This window comes from Pipra filicauda, unplaced genomic scaffold (assembly GCF_003945595.2).
Source record: "Pipra filicauda isolate LSUMZ 115617 unplaced genomic scaffold, ASM394559v2 scaffold226_size1812527_pilon, whole genome shotgun sequence".
NCBI classification, from domain to species: domain Eukaryota; kingdom Metazoa; phylum Chordata; class Aves; order Passeriformes; family Pipridae; genus Pipra; species Pipra filicauda.
Window position 1 is genome coordinate 1,298,688 of NW_024104339.1, and position 13,788 is coordinate 1,312,475.

The 13,788-nt window shown below is 46.8% G+C and overlaps 1 protein-coding gene across 5 annotated transcripts in view; it reads left to right on the plus strand.

Annotated features, from left to right (window-relative positions):
• The window catches only part of TNRC18 (trinucleotide repeat containing 18), a 54,967-nt gene that overhangs the window by 33,041 nt on the left and 8,138 nt on the right, over positions 1-13,788 (plus strand). For all 5 annotated transcript variants that reach the window (XM_027713183.2, XM_027713186.2, XM_027713184.2 and 2 more), the window contains 5 exons: positions 1,922-2,197; positions 9,198-9,437; positions 11,358-11,800; positions 12,590-12,754; positions 13,588-13,729. In XM_027713183.2, coding sequence (XP_027568984.2) covers positions 1,922-2,197; positions 9,198-9,437; positions 11,358-11,800; positions 12,590-12,754; positions 13,588-13,729 — 1,266 coding nt within the window. The remainder of the gene's footprint in view (positions 1-1,921; positions 2,198-9,197; positions 9,438-11,357; positions 11,801-12,589; positions 12,755-13,587; positions 13,730-13,788) is intronic.

A 13,788-nucleotide genomic window follows, 5' to 3' on the forward strand; every position in this document is an offset into this window, starting at 1 on the left:
GCACCTGAGGTAAAGGTTCCAGCAAGCAACCCCTGTTACAGAAGGAAAAATCGAAATTGCCCGTAGTGTTGGGAAAACAGTAGAACCAAAGATAGGAGAGTCTTTAACAATTCAGACAGACATTGGGGCAGAGTTTATGGTCTGAGACCCGGTTGTGTAATGGTCTCAGCTCACTTGCACACACATCTTTTCCTTTGTTTGCAGCTATTTAAAACCGTGTTAGAACCTTTATGGGGTGTTTGTGTGCATAACAAATACATCTCTCGGTGCAACACCAGTTTAGAAATTTCACTAATGGGGAAGATGAACTAGTGATTGTCCAATGGAACAAATGTTTGGCATGAAATTAGCCATTTACATGGCAAAATAAGAGCCATTATGTCCACTGGACTCGAACACAGCCTTTGGCTGATTGTGCTGTACACACTGCCCAGCAGTTCTGTTCTTGATTGTGCTTCACCCCCCAAGGACAGACACATGGCTCCTAAACTAGGAGTTCTGGAGCTAATGGGAGGAGGAGGCATGGGCTGTTGCTGAAATTAAAAGCTTTGACTTGTGGCAGAGGGAGCTTTTACAGTGCCCTTGCACTTGGTACTGTGGTTTCATGAACAAAAACTCCACCCAGACCTAATAGAGCTTCTGTTCGACCACTGTCCAGTGAGTGTTCCAGTGTAGGAGTGGGCCTCTTTTCCACACAAGTCTCAGCTCTGAGGAAATGGCTCAGCTTTGGTGTGTGGTTTTTCATCTGTATGCAGGTTCAAGGAAAGGCCTTCAGCCTGTCATTTGGTCACTCAGGCATGGTGAATTTGGGGAGGTAGGTCGAGCATATGGCAGCACCTCCCATGACTGGTGGGCTGCTCATGTGGAGGAGGAGAAGCAGGACTGGCGCCAAGTCCTTCTGCCTCGTAACATCTTGATTTTCTAGCTGGAGTCCTGAAAACTTTGGGCACAGATGCAGAGGAAGAGCTGAGCATCGTATTCCCACAAATTTTAAAAGTCAGGCGTCCAAAATAATTTGCATATTTGGGCTTTGGGCCTCCTGAACTCGCCATCCCCTGTTTCTTCCTCTCTACAACCCAATGCAGTGGAGTTGGGGAGTGATGCCCAACCTGGGCTAACACTGGAGAGCATCTGCTGCTGCTCACAGGCTGGAACAGTCCCTGCCACAGTGTTTGTAATGTTGTGGAGCCGGTGGTGTGTTCACAAGTGAGGAGGTGACAATTTATACCCGCTTCTATTGTGTCCAGGGGGACCATATGTTTCCTGTTCCACTCATCAGATGCCAGAGAGGACTGCTGGTGACTTTTCACCTCCCACAAGGCTTAGCAGCTTTGTAAAGCCACAGTTCGCAGACAGAGGAGTGACTTGCTCCCTGCTCTGTTTCGGTGTCTGTGGTGGTGTGTTTGAAGTCAGACATTTGGAGTTAGATGTGCTGCCTGTGTTGAAAACCCTCGGAGAGAATTGGTTCATGTAGAAAAGGAGATTTAGGTCGAGAGCATTGAATATCACCATGGTGAAGACTAATTCATGTTGATGGTCCAGTTGTTGACGTTGCTGCGCTTTTGGTGGACATCTTCATAGCAGAAGTGTCTGCCTCAGTTTTCTTCTGCTGAGATAATAACACTCCTTGGATCTTGTCTTAAGGGAGGACAGGAGGTGTTTGGCCAAGGTGGAGAGTGTCCATTTCTGATGGAAAGAAGGAAATGTGAATTTCTTTGTTTATTCAGCACCCACTTGTTGAGCATGAGGCTTGTGATGGAGTGGGCAGAGGTGGACAATGGCAGCCCCTCCTGTAGCCTCCTTCACCTCCTCGTTTAGAGCATCTTCACAAAGAAATGCACCAAAGCTCCCCCAAACCCACCCGAAAACCCCAAACCCCCATTCTGTGATGTAACGCTCTTCCCACCCGCTTTGACCACAGATACGGACTCGGAGGAGGAGGGATCCCTGAGGGATGAGTGGCCAGCGCAGCCCCAGTCCGCGCCCAAGCCGCGGCCGCCCGGTCTGTACAGCACAACGGCCAGGAAGGGCGGCCGGGCAGGCGGTGGCCCCAAGGCGGCCCCGCGCAGTGCGGCGGCCGGGCGGCCGCTGAAGCCAAAGGCGGCGGCGGGGCGGAAGCAGCCCTTCTGCCTGCTGCTGAGGGAGGCCGAGGCGGGATCTTCCTTCAGCGACTCCTCGGAGGACTCGTTCGATCAAGGTTACTAGTTTATAGCAAACGCACCCCTAAACGCACCCTCTGCCATGGCCGTGTGGGAGCGGGGCGGGGGCGAGGCAGTGAGGGACCTGTGGGCCGGGGTCAGCCATTTTGATGGTCGGAGCCAGGGCGGCCATCTTTGTCCTTGGCAGCGTAGCCTGCTTTATCACCCCACGGTTATTTTTTATCCTTTTTGTACCTGTATCATTGTGATATTTTTACTGACTGGCTCTTTTAGAGCTTTTATATCGACTGGGTTTTAGTGTCCACCTCTCCCTGCTTTCCTGTTCCCTTCCTCCCTTCAGTTTTACCCTCACTTCCTTCCTTGCTGCCACCACCACCATTATATTATTATTATTATTATTACTATTATTATTTTTATTCTTATTATTTTATTTTGGCATGAGCCTTGTCGAGGTTTGAAAGGTTTTTTTTGATTACTTTCCTTTTCCCTTCCCCCTTTTTTTCATCCCCCCTTGTCTTTTCCCCCCCTTTTCTTTTTTTTTTGCCCCCTTTTTTTTCCTCCCCCTTTGTCTTTTTTCCCCTGCTTTTTTCTTTCTTTTTCTCCCTTTATTTTTTTGCTTTTTTTTTTTAATACTGGGATACTGTTGTGTGGCCGTGTGACTTGATGTTTGTACTGCGATTTGGTATACCAAGCTTTATTAAACATACCGAGTTCATTTTTAACTAAACCTGTGTACCTTGTCTCTCTTGCTGTGTCTCTTATCAGGCGATTAGGTTGCCGCTTCACTCCATCCTGCTCTGCATCCCCCTCCTGCTCCCACTCCCCATCAGTAGAACTGGAATTAACCTAGTCTGGGGTACTCTCTATTATTCAAATATCCCTGCTGCCTTTGTCCAGATAAAGCCTAGGCTTCCCCTCCCCTTCCCCCCCAACCCTTTTAATTTAATTTTTAATTTGTTCACCCATTTTTGGTTTTATCTTTTTCAGTTTGTTTTCTGATAGACTCTCTTGAGACAGGCAGATAATACATGGAGGCGCTTGCTCCTTGCTGCTGCAGAGGGGTGCTGGGTTGTATTTACCCATCAGAAATTTTTTTTAAAAAACTTTTTAAAACCTGTACGTTGCGGTTTTGTGTCTCTTTTTGGGTGGTAAATTTTTTTTTTTAGATGCCCAGGCGTAACCCACACTGTTCAAGGATGTGGCAATTACTGCATTAAATTTGACTCTGCAGTTTCCCTCCCTCACCCTCACCTCAGTTTTTTTCTTGCAGCTTTTTTTTTTTGTCAGCCTGTCATTAGTACTTCAGTGGGAAAAGAGATTACTTGAGACTTTTCCTCCAGAGACACAAGGGGTTTCTGTTTTAGAGCGCACTCATTAAATAATAATCATGGGGAAAGGTCATTTTAATGAGCCCTCAGCTCCCAAAAGAAAGTAGCTCGGCTGGGCTGAATGCTAAGCAAGAGCATCCCCAGTTGTTATCATCTAAGTTACATGGCAGAGCTGGATGTAGCTCAGCAAAAGCCTTTTAGTGTTTCACACTGCTCAGGGCTGTTAATTGAAAATGGGGCTGGATAGTTTGTCTTTTGTTTTGGTTTGCTTTTTTGCTTTTTTTCTTTTCTGAGGTTTTTTGATGTTAATTTCCTCCGTGCACCTGTTTGGTTTTTCTTCCCTCCAAACCCAACCTCCAAATAAAGATAATTTAAGCTCAAAAAAAAAAAAAAGATCAAACATGACAAAGATACAGAACATTGATTTGGTTTGATGTGGCTTTGGGCTGGACCCACCAATGCATTTCAAAGAAAAAAGAAAAATTTTTCTTTAGAGAACCTAAAAAGTTGTGAGGATAGCGGATTTTATGTAAGGCTGAGATTGCCACATTTACATGAAGAGTCTGCGTTAACTTCCATTCTTCCCTTCCCTGTTCCTTCCTGCATCTTTTGTTTGTTTTGCTGCTGTTGGAAATTTTGAGGATATCAATCCCATTTAGGTGCCAAGTTCTTGGGTTTTTTTTGGGTTTGCCTTTTGGTTTTGCTCCAGGTAAGCAGAGAGGTAACTTGTCCCTTTGTTTATTTTTCAAGTAACCTGTCTGCTTTATTAAAAAAAATAAAAAGAAATTACAAATCCCAGTTTTATGGGATGAAATCTGGGGAAGGGAGGGGATATGGGAGGAGGTTGGGGAATCTGGAACAAGTGGGAAAATACGTTGTAAATCCCTCTGGGGTGTCATTTAATGATGGGGAAACCAAAGATGCAAAACCCCCTGGGGTGGGAGGTGGGCATGGATGGGGAGGCAGGGAGGGGTTATTGGTTACAATTCGGGGTGGTTTGTGTTTTTTGGTTTTTTTTTTTTGCAAATGACTTTTTTTTTCTTTTTTGGTTGTTCTTTGTCAGAAGCATTTCTTGAAGGGATATTTGGGTAATAGGGTTTCTAATGGCTTTCCCTGAATACTAAACCGATTAATAACCTCAGCTTTTCTGGAAGTGCTCGCTTTCTCCTTGCAGCTGCTTGACCAACCCTTTCACCCCTGCCCCTATCCATGATGCTTTGAATGTCTGTGTCGGTCTCTTGCATTTGCTCTCACGCTGCACTAAAGAAGCAAAGTGGTTGGCTGGTTGTAGGGCAGACACTTCTCAGCGAGGGTCACTAGCCATGAACCTGAACCTTGACCATTGTTATGTAGGTAGGCAAAATAACTTTTCTTTATGTCATCTGTCAGCCTCAGACGTTTCGATGTTGCCTCCATGAATAATGACACGTAGCTCTTTGCATTCTCTTGGTTATTTTAACTTTGAAGATGATTGCTGTCTGCTTTTGACTTTTCTCTGTCCAGGAAGAGTCTTGCATGGAAGGGTTTGCTTGTGTGTGTGTGATTGAGGACTCCAGAAATGCTTTTCTCTTTGCAGAACTTCTTTTGGAGAACCCCTTAGCCCAGCCAAGGGAGGGATTTGCAGATAGGTCCAAGATGCAAAGACTCTGCTGCTGCCCTTAGGAGTTTCTGAGCCATGGTGCAGACTGTCCCACTGTCAGGGATATTGCCTGGCCAGGGCCCTGCCAGAATCTGTGTCAGAGGTAGGATTAGCTGCAGGAAGACCTGTTTTATTTCATCTGGGTTGAGATAGAGGAGGTGAGGACACGCTGCTTTCTTACAGACCAAACATCACATTGCCATTCTGATAAGAGGCAAAGCTTGTGCTTTTTAATCCAGTGACCTTGGAGAGGAAACTGCTAATGTGGGCTAAAGCCACATGGGTCTTTGAAAACTATCAGGACAGGTAATTCCTTGAGCTTTCTGAAACCAAAGACCCATATGTCCTTCTCCTCCATACTCTGTTGTCATTAAGAATTTAGTAACTTCTTCCCTACTCTCCTTTCCCCAACTTAGACGATGATTTTACCCCAATGAAAAACAAAGCAGTGAGGGATAACCAGTTCCCTACACAGTCATTCCCATGTGATAGTTGTAATATTTTTTTTTTTAATAAGCACTTCTGGAGTCAACAGCACAGCACATATGGGGGGAAAAAAATCTTCCAATGATGAGAATTGGCTTACGTGAAAAAAAAAAAAAAAGGTACAGTCTCAAATTGGACATTCAAAAATAAGTAACCTTCAGAATTTGGACAGATCACAGAAATCAGATGTCAATGACCCAGTAGCTGTCTAAAGTCTGCCTGTACTTAGCCTGCTTTGTATGCTGTAGGCCTGCTTGGTGTTTTGAAAAAATCATGCTATTTATTTTTACAATGTGAAATGACTTTTAAGTGTGTGTTTTTACTCCTTCCCTTCCCCAGCCTTTCCTCTCCACACTCCCCTCAAGCCATCTTGTTACATAACATCAGTCTCTAAATACCAAATTGCTTAACCAATTTCTGTTCATCATTAACAAATCTGCATTTACTGCTCTCCTTCAGTAACATGCCACGGCAGCTTAGCTGTTAAAAGCAATGAGAAAACTTAGTATTTTGAACTGGGTTAGGGTTTTAATTTAACGCAGGTAAAAATAATTAAAAAAAAAAACTCTGGCTTCATTTTATCTGACATCAGTAGCATTTAAATATTAATTCATTGTTTGTTTTGGCTGTGGAGTTGTATGTACATGTGTGGTTGCGTGTGTGGGTATATACACACATATACATGCTCTTAAAAACGTCAGTTAAAACAGATATTTTTAACTTTGAGTATTTTTTTCCCTTACCCTCGCTCAGTGTCAGCAGAATTACTGTTGAAGGAAAAAATTATTTTTTTAAAATGTCTTTTTCCCCGTTGCTAACTTTTCAGGAGGAAAAAAAAATAGAATTGAGGCTTCAGTTGTGTAAAGGCATCTGTGCATAGTTAATTTTAAACCCACACATAGTTTGAGTACAGTAGGAGTAAAACTGCTTTCTATTAAATACAGGCTCTCCAAGGAGCTGTGCAGATGGCCATAGAGCACCAGCAGCTTATTTGCCACCATGATCAGAAGTTGGGGACTTAGTTTAGAAGCATGTGGGTTTGGAACAGAACCCCAAATGTCTTCTTTTTGTTTCATTTGTTACTTTTTGTCCCTTGGAAAACCAGAAAGAAGCGGAGCGGGGATTGTGTTGTGCATGTGGAGTGGGGTTAGCAAGATCTCTCCTTGCCGTGAGAGGTGGAGGAGGATGGATCTGTGCTGTGAATGTGTTAAAATGGGGTTAAAATTGTATCTCCTGTGGATAAAAATACAAGTGTTGTGGTAAAAATGCTGACAAGGGACTGTCTTCAGTTGCCTTTCCGTAGCGCGGTGCCGTGTGTGTGAAGGAGGTTGGAATAACCGCCAGGGACATAATTGTGTAGTGTATTTTCTGTAGGGTGAGTAATAGCTGCTTTCATCCTGGCTTTTAAATCTGTTTTACCTGAGTGCATGTGAAATACTGGAGCTGCTGGGCACCCTTATGTCCTTGCACACGCAGCCTTTAAGTGCTGAAGAAGTGGTGCTGCTGGTGACGTGGCTGAGCCAAGGGGGCTGGACTGGCCATGGAGGGATTTTCCTGCAAACTTTCCCCCTTTTTTTTGCCTGTTTTCCTCCCCAGCTGCTCAGCGAGCCACTCTGTCCTCAGCCAACTGTCTAAGTCTGGCATTAGAGGCTGTACAGGTTGATTTTTTCAATTTTTTTCCCCATTTTTGTTGAAAATCACTGAATTTCAGAGTGAAATGGGATGTGTGGAGAGGCTCTCACTACCCCATGCTGTGTCACTGAACTCAGGCATGGTTTTACTGCTTCTCAGGCAGGTGGTTTCCACATCTCAGAGTAACCAAATTCATCTGAATTTGTTTTCTTTTTGGCAAAATATGGTAGGAAAACAGCAATTGTGCCCCCTTTTCTGGTAGGGGAAGGAATCTGATCCCAATTTGCTGCAGATTTTTTTTTTTTTTTTACCGGTGGCTTTTATGCAAGGAGTGAACAGGGCTGTGGATTTCTTGGTATTTACTGCAGGTTTAGTAGCATTTTAACATCACAAGGAACCAACCTGAGCAACTGAAATGGGGGAGGGATTTTTATGCAGTTAAAAATTAGTATTCTGTGGCTATCTGATGTATGCTGCAGAGATAAGCTGTCCTTGTTTAAAAAAACCAAAAAGCAAGGAAAAAAGCTGCCCATTACCTCAGTTGATAAAATACAAGGATGAGAACATTGTTTTCTGATATTCCTGTTCTTTCTAATATCATGGAAAAATAACACTTGTGTTATTGTAATTTTTTTTTTCTGAACAACCAAGTGTTGAGGACGTTTTTATCTATCCCAGAGGGCATATGTGAAAAGAAAAGGATTTTCATGTTCATTCCAGCTCATTTTGAAGGGATCTGGTTTCTCATTTGGCTGGATTTTAGAGGCAGGGATAGTGGCTGGTAGGAGCTGGGGAGTGGGCTCAGAGCAGGGCTCCTGCTAGTGGTGGAAATTTTCCAGCAGCCTCAATGATCCTACTTAAGCCCTCAATTTCAAGAGAAATGAAATATCTTTTCCAGACCCACTTTTTACTGTTAAACATATATATCTATATAAAAAAATAGATATATGTGCTCATATATGTGTGTATAAGTATGTGTGTGGTATAGTGCATTTGTGTAGTGACTTGCTCACCAGCAGTAACTGGATGAGATGCTGTTAAAATTAACTGCTTTTGAGCTGCTGACAGACTCTTGGGAAGTGCTGTAGGAAGGGAGAGGTGCCACTCTTGGAGCATCTACCCCCAAAATACCTGCTGTATATACAGCATAGAGGAAACCCCCAGCCCACTGCTCTGTGAGTGTCAGCCGAGGCAGTGAGGCTGATTTCTTTGCCAGAATTAGATTTTGGCTGTGGGCAGCTGCCTGTGCTGAGCTGGGCTTCCCTAGACTGAGCTGTAGAAAGGGAAATGAAAGGCACAGAGAGTTTTGAGGCAGAGTGTTTAAACACTACTCCTTCTCTCCAACACTGCCTACACTTTCCTCCCTTATGCATTCCAAATCCATTGCTTTCAAGTTATTATTTCTCTCCCCCCTCTCTTTGCATTTTTGCCTCCTGCCCCTTCTCCTCTCTCTGTCCCCCTTGCTTCCTGCCACGGCCCAGGCTGCTCTCTGGTATTCCCCTTCCATGCTGATCTCTGATTCTGATTACATTAATGGATTTCATTATGGAGGAAGCGGTGGTGGGCGGGAGGGGAATCCCACAGCTCCCAGGTTGGGATTTTCAAAGGAATTAAGCTTTTAATTCCTCCTGAAAGCTGCAGGGAAGGGGTGTGTGGCATCCTTTTCAAATCTGCCAACACCCTGCTCTTCCCTCCCTCGCCTTGAGTGGGTCCTCTTTGCCGTACCCTGTATTGCTGTGTCCTTCCAGGGTGGTGGCAGGCAGGTGACACCGGCTCTGTGGCCGCAAGGACACGTGTGTGTCCATGGCCCAGTGTCTTCTGGCTCAGTCCTGGGTGACTCAGTGCTACTTAGGTGAGCACAGAGCAGCAGGAGAGTTGTGGTTCAGTTTGGAAATGTAGGTGAAGTGCAACTCCATGAGATTTGTAACGGGCTCCCTCTTTTCTGCGTGCCAGATTCGAGCTCGGAGGAGGAGGAGGACGACGACGAGGAGGAAGAGGAGGAGGCAGAGGACTATGGCACGGACGGCACAGACAGGCTGTCGTCACCTGCCCTCGATGAGAGCGGCCTGGGCCTTCTGGCCAGGTTTGCTGCCAGCGCCATGCCCAGCCCCATCGTGCCCCCTCCGCTTTCCATCATCCAGCTGGAGGCCAAGCAGAAGGCGAAGAAGAAGGAGGAGCGGCAGAGCCTGATGGGTGCGTTGCGTGGCTTGGGTTGGTGCCATGGGGGCAAGGTGGAAGGTTTGGGAGGCCCCAGCTGTGCTGCAAGAGAGCAGGTTGTTACCCAGACACTGAGTTGCCCTTTTTTTGCTTTGGCTACTTGGTCCTGATGCTGAAGGTGGGGAAAACGGCCTGGCAGGAAAACAAGAACCAGGTTTAGCAGCTGCAGCTCTGGCTTCCCTAGGGACAGTTCCCTGTGGCTTTGTCAGTTTCTTCTTTTCCTACCTGGAAAATCCTCAGCAGCCGTGCGGCAAAGGCAAGCAGTGGGATGCTGCATCCCCCTGGACAAAGCGCAGAAGGCAGTGAAGTGCTGTTAACATTTAGGGAAGGAAGCATGTGCTAAATGCAGCTGATCTTGGATACCCAAGAGAAACAGAGACACTCAGGCAGAACACTCAAGCAGAAGGAAAACTCTTTCAATCAGTCCATCCCATCAGCTTCCTTATAGAAACCAGCCAGCAAGACTTGAAACAAGCATTCCTTCCTCTGCTTGTGTGTTTGCAGTGCCAGACCCTGGGTTTCTGTCCCGTCTCTGTCTCACTTTCAATGTGTTGGGAGTTTCATTTCTTCCCCTCCCCGTGCTCTGCTGCACAAGTACCCGTTGGTGACATTGTTCTCAGTCAGACAGATCTATATGGGTTCCATTTATAAATTTGCTATTAATATTTATTAAGTGATAATGGAATTTATAGCATGCTTCAGAATGGAAAATTATGTCCTCCTCGGGAGCCTGGCTTGTTTTAGCACTGTTTCCATGCTATATTAGGCTTTTGCCAACTTGTTCCAACAACCTCTGTTAAGAATTTATTGTCTTGTAACCTGCCCTCCTTGAAACTGGAAGCATCTAGAAATTACCTCATGCGGTAGTGAGAGAGGAGGAGTGTTTTAATTTCCAGTGGGTTTTTTATTTTGAGCCTTGCCAGCTTTGGTTTTGACAGGCTGGCTCTTTTCCTGTTCATGCTGGGGCTGTCTCAGGGAAAGGGGTTTGCTTAGAAGATGAGAGCAGGTTCCTGCAGACTGAATTTACCCAGGAAAGTGAGTTTGAGAGAGAAGGACTGAGAGAAGATGCTGTCCTCGCATGTGCCATGTACATTTTCTTTTTCCCACATGAATGTTGTTTGCTTACCTCCTGCTCATGGGTGTGTAGGTGCTGCCTCAGTTTCCCTTCTACCCCTGGAAACATGATCTTGCTTTCCTTTATCAGGTTCAGGGAAACACACTGAAGGTGGGGAACATTACTACAATATTTGAGGCCCCTGGGTACTGCTGTGCCTGTGGGGCTGAGCAGAGACCAATGTGAGGGGATTTCCATTTGCCACAGACAAAAGATCATTTACTTCTCTTGACTTTAAGGTGATTACCTGAGCCAGTAAAAAGATCTGTGGTGTCTGTTGGCCAATGAGAAAAAATAAGCTTGAAATATGGGTTTATTCCATTTGTTAAAAGAGGTTGTTCTCCTGAAACAAAGGTGAAACTGGAGAGGACTCCCACTGGGAGGGATGGGAGGCTCAGCTTGTGGGATTCGTGCTCGGCTTCAGTGGAACAGCTCCTTTTTGAGGAGGGGCACAAGTTAGAGTATCTGTTCTAGTAAGAGCTTTCCGACAGGGTTTTGGCTGTGGGACAACGGAGAAATGGAAGCAGACAACGTGCTGAACCACACTGCCTGAATGGTTGGGCTCTGCTTTGGAGCAGGGGAGACTTTACTTCCAGAGAAATCAGTGTTTTATGGGGCAGAAATGCAGATCTGAGGGGATGTGGGGAATTGGAAAGGGGAACAAGCAAGGGCTCTGTTGAACAGGCACAGCAACTCTCATGGAACCCAAACGCTTCCAGCAAGATGTGTCCTCTCTTGGCTCAACCAAGGCTTTGACTGATGGTTAAATCCTTTACACCTAGGGACAGAATTTGAGTACACAGACTCGGAGAGTGAGATCAAGATCAGGAAGAAGTCGCCTTCAGGGCTGCTGCGGGGAAAGAAGGGGCCACTGGACTCAAGCAACATCCCGCCAAGCCAGGCCCCCAGCAGCCTCGACTCTGGATCTGGGAGCGCTGACAAGGCCAAGCTTGGGTCTGAGAAAGGCCGCAAGTTGAAGAAATTCAAATCCCCCAAGGACTTGAGCTTTGAGTTTGGGCTGGAGGCCAGCGATGATGACCTGTGGAACCGGCGCCGGAGCGAGCGGATCTTCCTCCACGACGCCACCACGTCCTCGGCCATGCTGACGTCTGCGGCCCCTGCCAGCTCCACCCCTGTCTCCAAGCCTGGGCGCTGTGGCAAGGGGGCACCCATGAGCCCCAAAAAGGAGGGCAGCAAGGGGAAGGAGAGAAAGGAACTAAGCAAGGTGAGGAATGTGCTGTCAAAATTGGTGTGGGACCCTTGGGTGAGGGTGTGGGGAGGGCAGTTAACTCTGCTAGGGCAGAGGAGAGTTGAGTCATGTCTCAGCAGTTGTTTGGCTGCCCCTTGGCACCCCTGCCAGCCCCACATACACCTAGAGGATCTGTCAGACTTGGATCTGACTTGCAGGGAGTAAAAACCTGTCGTGGCTGAACGGGGCTGGTTACTTGTGTCAACCTCCATATCCCAAATCCAACCTGTTTGGGTTGGCCAGAGTGGACAGTCCTCCCGCTATCCGCATGACCTTATTCACTTGCTGAGCTGTGTCCCCTGTGCTGGCCTTTAAGGCTGTTCACCTTTAACTTGTGACTTCTGGGGGCTGTCCCTGGCTGGGGGTGGCAGTGATCCCTGGGTTACTGGGTTTTCATCTCAGCTGAAAGCTCTGCTCCCTCTGGCTCCCGTTCAGTTCATGGCAGTGTTTTGGAGCAGTACTGATGGGGAGAGTTAGACAAGTTAGTTGTGACATGAGGCCAACTGGGATCTTCTTGGAGCTCTTCAGAGGAAGATTTGACGGTCAGGATTCGCTCTCCAGGGTAATGAAAAACTCTTCCCAAAGCGTGTGAAGCCAGAAAACAGAGCTGGGACATGTGATGTGATCAGTGAACATCATCATGATGTGGCTGAACATCATACTACCTATGCACAACCTGCTTTGCTCCACCTTTCTCCTCTCCCTGGTCCCAGATCTTTATCAATTCTCTCTTTACTAATGGAAGTGTTTTCTTTTTATTTTTAGCAACGGAAGAAGGGGAAAGAAACACCCTGCTGCTCCTCTTCCTCATCCATGTCTCCTCCTGGCATCCCTAGCTCCCCATCTGATGTTCGTGTCAGCCTGGCAAATGCCCTGGGCTCCACCAAGAAGAGCAAAGCCAAGGTGAAAGCCAAGGAGGTGAAAAAAGAGGTGAGGGGCTGGTTCCAGTGTGGGTGAGCTGGAGGATGGCTGGCAGAGCTGTGCTCTTTCCTGAACTGTTGCAGTGTGAGAGAGGGAAATACAGATGTGCTGGTTTTGCTGGGTGTGTTACAGGCAAAAGGCTGATTTGAGAAGCCTAAAATCCAAGGAAGACTATCAGGTAGTACCTGCTGCTACCATCTGGCGTTCATTTGCCTTCATCTCCCAAGTTAGTGAGCAGGCAGGATTTTCTCTAAGGCCACCACAGGGTGGAGGGAGAGCTTTCACAGAGAGCTTTCATGGATAGCAAGGATCAAGGAGATGGTGATGGAGTTGCCTTGCTCAGCACTGAGTCACAGCTGGTTTCTGCTCCACTGCTGTAGCCTGTCATCCCTCATAACACACATTGCTGGTCGTCTCACACGATTTCTGAGCGTAACACTTACGGTCTGCGTGTAACAAGGAGAAACAGATCGTAGAGATTTGCGAGGAAATAGCAACCGTGCCTGGTACCTGTTCACCAGAGGCAGAGGGGTCAGGAACACTGTGCAGAGGTGGTGAATGCAGAGCAAAGCTGCAGCTCTCTGCTCCACAGCATCTCTCCTAACCTCCAGGAATAAGCATGTGGGGAATAGCTTTTGGTCAGCTGTCAGTGGTGCTTCGGGACAAACCCAGCAAAAAGCTTGGGTTCACCCACTTAACTCTCTGTGTGATTAACATTGCTGAGGACGGAGACAAGTTTGTCCCAATACCCTCAGGTTATTTGTCACTGGAGGAAGGTGAGATGGGATCAGACTGTTACCTGTTCTGCTGATGAGCTGATGTGCTTGCTTACTCTCCTGCAGAACCGAGGGAAAGGAGGAGCTGTCAGCAAGCTCATGGAGAGCATGGCAGCAGAGGAGGATTTTGAACCCAACCAAGACAGCAGCTTCTCAGAGGATGAGAACATCCCACTGAGCATGTTGGTCGAGCGACCACCCACACCAGGTGAGGGCAGGAGGGGCTGGGGGCTGATTGTACAGGTAGAGGGACTGGGCAACTTTCTC